We start from the raw sequence: 6,859 nt of genomic DNA, 5'->3' as shown, positions 1-6,859 counted from the left end.
GGAGAGAGGAGGAGGGCACCGCCTAAAGTGTGTGTGTGTGTGTGTGTGTGTGGGGGGGGTGAACAAGGAGGTGTGGTTAGGACTAGAGAACGTGACAGCTAGCTTAATTTGACAAGCTAACATTTCTGATCGTTCTAAACAAATTATGTTTTGTAAAAAGTAAAGTTTCATGACATACACAATGATTCATGACATATTTCATTTAAAATGATCAAGTCATCTCAGTCTGGGACTGACTCGTGTTGTCTCCCTGGATCATTCAGGACATGAAGCTCTTTATACCGCAGCCTCGGCTGGTCTCTGTCCGTTCCAGACCACACCAGCCCTGGACAGCAGAGCTGGTGTGGCCCGACAACCTGACAGAAAAAAAACCCTGTGCTGCAGCTCATCTGCTCACAAGATCACTGTTTAGGTCAGGAATAAAAAAGTTTGGCTCCTGTTTGGCTGAAGTTTGGATCCGGTTCGACAGCAGCTCCTTGTTAAATTAAATTAATTAGCTAAACACACGTTCTTGTTTACGTGTTTCAGCAGAACGTACAGCGGGCTGAGCTTCATCTGTCCGCCTTTCATTCATTCATTCCTGAACACTGTGGCAATGATCTATATTATATTATAATAATAACAGCTCTAATAAAAATAGATCATTGGGCTGTGAGTGTGTGTCTGTGTGTTTTAGTCCCGATCAAAACTATGTGACAAAGAAACTTTTGAATTTGTTTAAAACAATATTGAACCACAAAGAAGACCTGTAATGACTAATTTAACTCAGTTTGTTTTATGACTGATGTCCAGTGTGAACCTGCTGGTTCTCCATTAAAACACAGAGAGCAGTGCAGGACAGACAGCCCCCTCCTCCTCTCCCCACCCAAGGTTGAAGGAGAGTCAGGCTGTTTGAACAAATACAAACAAAAACGTCAAAATTAGCACAGAAATAGTACTATATAACAATTTAGACACATTCTAGATAGCTTATCAGATAAATAAAAGTAAATTTTGGGKTAAGTTACCCTTTAAGCGTTTAGCTCACAGTGATCAGCCAGATACTTATTTTCTGTTCAGCCTTTTCCTCCACCTGCATCAGCATCTTCAAGTCGTCTGATGTCCGAGGTGTACATCATATTTAATAAAACCAGGTTAATGCAGTACATTCTGTTGTATTGGGTTTTTATACAATATTTGTTAATAATAAAAAAAATCATCTTATTTTACAATGTGACAAAAAAATTTAAGTGTTTTTTGTGGGAATGCAGAGTGGATTCAGGGCATTTCAATTCCTTTCTATTGGGGAAAACTGATTCGACACGCATGTAATTTGARTTACAAGCTCCGTCAGAACAATTTAAACTCGTACGTCAGGGCATCACTGTATTTTGTCCACTTTCAGCTGGAGTGAAGAGAAAACTAAAGTTCTCTTACTATAGAGTCTCTCTCCTCCAGAACCTGGTCGTACTCGCTAAGAGAGGCCAGGAAGATGAGGGAGGTGACGTTTTCAAAGCAGTGGATCCACTTCCGACGCTCTGATTTCTGACCGCCGACATCCACAATCCTGCCAGAGAAAAGGAGAGAGAGAAGAGTTTTAAATAAAAATTTAAATCCATACAAATACTTAACAAAACCACATTTTTTTAGAGTATAAACCTTCAACCCAGACTGTCTTAAGAGCTGCAGTGATTTCATTTGGGAACACAGTTTCCTATAAGTGAGTCTAAAATCAGAATAAAACCCTTCCCAGCAGGAACTTTGTACAGAGGCAATTAGAAATATGATCCAACTGTGTCCAAACAGGCGTGGGCAGACAAAGACACCGCAGCAGTCAATAGTATTTGATTCACAGTGCAGTGAATAGTGCGGGTATTAGATTTGTCCCTGTGAGAGGCTGGTAATGTGAGGCCCGGTCACCTCAGTGTGATGTTCTTGACGGTGAAGGAGTAGTCATGGATGCCCGTGGTGGGGAATCGAACACGCAGCACGTCCTGTTCCGTCGGGATGTAGTCCTGGGCCGAGATACGGTCCAAGCTGTTCATGTAGCTTAAAATGAGAAGAAGGTTAAAACAGAAAAAAATTATTGTTTCTGATAGATCTTATTGGATCATATTGCTTCTGTTTACTTTCCATCAAACCTCCATCGTGTAAAACAAACTGGACATGTGATGAAGTAGTGATGACGGGGGGAAAAAAACAGTGATTAAAAACAGAAGAAGAGGGCGGACTGAGCCCATATCGGTCTGTTTGCAAACAGCCTCTTTATGGCTACCGTTGATCCGAGTTGTCATTAGCTAATGTTGACTGACTGACTCTTATTGAGCACACATCGTGACGACTGAGCTGCAGGGTAAACACCCAGAGGAAAGAGAGCCAATACAGGCAGGTTTGTCCCAGGCTTTGTCCGGATACCTGATGATCACACCTCCTTTACATTACAGAAAGATTAGAAACACCCACCTGGACGGTAACTCTGCACTGTGACAAATAAAGGGATCCATGATTGGTTGTGACATTAGACTTAATTTGATAAACATATATTTTAACTGTAAAATAAAGACTGTAAAAATACTGTAGGTTGTTCAGTTTTTATCATTGTTAAACTAAAAGTTTAAAAATATATTACACGGACGGGGCCATTTTATTTACACGCAAAGCATTCTGGGTAAATGATGACGTGAGTTAGGTCATCGGTGCAAGGCTGCTAGCAAGCTATATCCACCCTGAAGGTTAATCTTGGACAATAGCTGACGACTGGCTCTTTTAAATGAAACCAGAGAGCGTTGACAGAGAGGAGAAGGTAGAAATGACTCAGCCTGTAACTGAAAATATGGATGGAGGACAACAGAGCTGCTTCATGGAAGAAGAACCTCAGCTTAGCCTGTTAGCTTTAGCATTAGCCTCGATGCTATCACCATATATATGTATTAGCTCAGCGCTACACATTCTCCTCTCGTCACTGAGGTCCTCCAGAGAGGGGAACACAAAAATGACTCAGCCTGCAACTGAAAATAATGGATGGAGGACCTGAGTTTAGCTTGTTGGTTGCGCTAGCGCCGAGCTAATACATATAAGGCAATATTGCGTTGGTGCTTGCACAAAGGCTAACAGGCTAACAGGCTAAGCTGAGGTTCTTCTTCCATGAAGCAGCTCTGTTGTCCTCCATCAATATTTTCAGTTACAGGCTGAGTCATTTCTACCTTCTCCTCTCTGTCAACGCTCTCTGGTTTTATAAAAGAGTCAATCGTCAGATATTGTCCAAGATTAACCTTCAGGGTGGATATAGCTCGCTCACACCGAAGACCTATCCACGTCATCATTTACCCATAATGCTTTGTGTGTAAATAAAATGGCTCCATCCGTGTTAAAATATATTTTTAAAAATTTACAAAATTAAACAGCCTACAGTTTTTTACAGTCTTTATTTTACAGTTAAAATAAATGTTTATGAAATAAAGTTTAATGTTACAACTAATCAGGGATCCCTATAAAGACTGGTGGCTTACTTTCAAAAGGATGATTTCACTTGGTTTTTACACAGCTGGCTTTTTGATTCAAATGCTCCCAAATCACTTGGTTTCAGCACAACATAAGAACCTGGGTTATATGATTTTTGGTACAGCACTGAGGAACTACAAAAGAGATTGATCTGAATATTATGCTATCTTCTTGCAATCTTTAAAGRAAATGTGGTACTAAAAAATGCCATAAAAGACTTCGAGCTTTGTGTTATTTCTACTTTTGACCACTACACACCCTACTGCAGGGTTATTTAACCAAGAGGACCACAGTAAGCATATATAATTAAAAAAATTTTACCCAAAAATCATTCATCCTGTGAACAGAAGGCTGCAGATTCAACTCCCCAAACTGAGAACAAAAATGTGGGTGGGCAACCCTCATTTACCCTTGAGCAAGGCCCTCAACACCCCCAACCCCGCTACCCGGGTGCCTTACAAGGCAGCTTACTGCTCCACGTGTGCGATGAGAAACACACATTGAACTAATTTTCCCATTTGGGGATTAATGGAGTACTTTTAATTTAATATATGGGAGTAAATTTTGAACATTTCTTTGCTAATGGATGTCATATTTTCTTGTAGATAACGTGTGGCAGGGGATAAATGATCTTAAATTCTTCCTTTGGTCTCCCACTGTAGAATATGTTGCAGATAGCTAAGAATATAAAAAACAGCAAGACTACTTTGTAGACGTTTGAAGAGAAACTCATGTTGGATGAAGAGTTGGAGGAGAATAACCTTTACCACAGAGATGAAAAGAAGACGTGGACGTCAGTTGCACGTTGGCGTGCTCAATAGGACCAGTTGTTCCATGAAGCTGTCCATCTTGCTAATTTAATAACTGGTTTTTCTCTGAAGGTGACCCATTTTCAGCAATACAAAATGAAGAATCTTGCGCTGCTCTTCCTAAGCTTTTGCTCCTCCTAAACCAGAAGTTCCCAAAGTGGGTGCCTGTCCCCTGCTCAGTGGTTCTTGGGGGCGCACTGGATGAAAAATAATTCATATCTACATGACAGGATCATCTTTCTGACATAACATGAAATGTATTTTTTTTTTTTGTTGCCAGCAGCTGCAGTTTTGTTTTTAGTCACAATACCATAAAATAAAAGCTTTCAGGTCAACTATTTTTAGCTAGAATATAATTCAGACACTTTTTAAACTCTGCAGGTGTTTCTACAGTTTTTGGACTAAGTAAATAAGTAAATATGGATGGTTGCAGCATGTTCAGTTGTTTGTTTTTTTTCACCACACACACAAAGACGCAGCTGACTGCCAACATTCGCCAGTATTTTGAAATTTCCCGCCCTAACGTAGGATGAGGAACCTTAGCTTTACTCACTACTCAGTGGAGTCCAGGAGCTGGTACTCGCAGCGTCGGGTGTAACAGATCCGGATCCCCGAGTCCGCCCAGAGGTGTCGGATAGCTTTGACATGTCTCTGCTCCAGCTGGGTGATGTGCACTGTGTTTACATCTTGCAGCAACTTGGCGTAGGACTACAAGAGGAGAGAATTTTTGATGGTGAACAAAAAAAGGGTTTGAACACATCCTGGCACACCTTCTGCGTGTCCTCCACCCTTTGCTTTGCTCAGAGGTTAATATGCACTGTGTTTATGACTGTTTAATGCTCCCTTTCAGCACAGGTATTATCTAATAAATCTTAGCTTTAAYGCCTGTGTTTATGAGTAGGGTATTTGTGTGTGTGTTAATGCTGAGTCAGGTGCAGGAGTCCACCTCATTCTCAGGGTTGGCGTAGGGAATCCGGAGCATGCTCATGGCTCCTGTCATGGCTTTGATGGCGGTGAAGATGTTCTGGAAGATGCATTTGGCGAAGGCCTTCCTCTCCTCCTCTGAGAAACCCCGGCCGTGGATGATCCTCATCTGTCGGATGAAGGTAGTTTTCCCACTCTCCCCAGTTCCTGAAGGAGAAATGATGACCAAAGATAAATAATATAATAATAATAAACTTTATTTATATAGCACCTTCCAACAATGCCTGCTATGACATTTGGCACTTCAGCAATTTATACTTTTTGAGAAATTTAGCTTTTCCCCGCCATATTTTTTTAAACTGAATAGAGCCGTCTTCAACATACTTAAATCCTTTAAAATGTTTATGACACAGGTACTTTTTACCATGTGTTCTGCTGTTTTTTCCAACTTCTTTGTGCTAATTTCAGCTTCCTTCAGCTTCTGTTTAGCTGATTCTAGCATTTTTCTGCTTTTTTAGCTTTCATTCTGACCTTTTCTGTCATTCCTCTATCCTAAGCTTTTTGTGCATTTTTTCGGCTGATTTCTGCTAATTTCAGCAGTTTTCGGAGTTTTAGTTAATTTTTAAGCAAATTTGAGCTTTTTTCAGCTAAATTCACCTTTTTGTGATCATTTCAGCATCTTACTGCTTAATCCAGCAAACATACTTATTCTGTTTCTTTGTGCTAAATCTCAGCTACTTTTTAAAGCTGTTTTAGGCTAGTTACAGATTTTTTAGCTATTCAGCTAAAATCTTTCAACATTAAGCATTCAAATAGCATTTTTTTAGGAAATATAAATTCTCTAGTTGTGCTTTATTTTTCTGAGGATGAAGTGTTAATGCAGATATAAACTGTTTATTTAAAAGAGACTCTAGGCTGGACTATGTGAACTGTCAGGTGTTCCCCTCRCAGTGTTCCTGGTGCTGACCCCCTCAGACAGTAGCTGTGAAACCTTTCAGTCTTACAAACACATGTCAGTAAGGCAGTGATGGTTACTGAAGCATTTTGTTTTTCTATGGCTTTTCAAGGCTATCTGTGGGTCCTGAAAAGTGGTCTCTTCTGGACATTCATGATGTGAAATGTGAAGACAACAGGCATAAAGACACTGAAGGCAGAAGGATCATCAGAACAGGGAGTATTTCACAGAACTGGACTCTTGAYCTGAGTTGGGAGAAAGTCAAAGATCCTGTAGAGTCCTACACACGAAAGTTGGGCAAAATCATGTCAAGTACGATTAACCGTCAGAAAAATGGTCATCGTTGGATATTTGCCACTTTACAATTACTGCAATTAGGGTCGCATGATGACATAATTGTGTGCTACACACTCTCAATATCAATCACGCGTGTGAGCCCAATGGTGGAAACCATTGAGGAGCAGCTAACCCTAACACCGCCGTAAACCGGAGTATGAAGAAAGCCAAAAAACGTAGACCGAGGCAACGTCAGCTACAGAAAACTCTCCTCCAGTGAATGGTGGAAACAAATCTACTCAGGTGAGAATCCACGATGATTTCAGTCAATATGTCCCTTAAAGGCACAGTGTGTAGGATTTGTTGTTTTCAGCGACATCTAGTGGCTGAGTGGTTGAATCATCCTCCCTGGTCC

At 40.6% G+C, this 6,859-nt stretch overlaps 1 protein-coding gene across 2 annotated transcripts in view; it reads right to left on the bottom strand.

Annotated features, from left to right (window-relative positions):
• Positions 1 to 6,859, bottom strand: part of gna15.1 (guanine nucleotide binding protein (G protein), alpha 15 (Gq class), tandem duplicate 1) — a 26,589-nt gene that overhangs the window by 11,078 nt on the left and 8,652 nt on the right. For both annotated transcript variants that reach the window (XM_014014188.1, XM_014014189.1), the window contains 4 exons: positions 5,236 to 5,420; positions 4,843 to 4,997; positions 1,900 to 2,028; positions 1,417 to 1,546 (listed from right to left, as the gene is read on the bottom strand). In XM_014014188.1, the coding sequence (XP_013869642.1) occupies positions 1,417 to 1,546; positions 1,900 to 2,028; positions 4,843 to 4,997; positions 5,236 to 5,420 (599 nt within the window). The remainder of the gene's footprint in view (positions 1 to 1,416; positions 1,547 to 1,899; positions 2,029 to 4,842; positions 4,998 to 5,235; positions 5,421 to 6,859) is intronic.

The sequence above is a fragment of the Austrofundulus limnaeus genome, unplaced genomic scaffold (assembly GCF_001266775.1).
Source record: "Austrofundulus limnaeus strain Quisiro unplaced genomic scaffold, Austrofundulus_limnaeus-1.0 Scaffold111, whole genome shotgun sequence".
Lineage (NCBI taxonomy): Eukaryota > Metazoa > Chordata > Actinopteri > Cyprinodontiformes > Rivulidae > Austrofundulus > Austrofundulus limnaeus.
The sequence above is the reverse complement of the archived record's forward strand: the minus strand, read 5'-3'. Positions and strand labels throughout refer to the sequence as shown.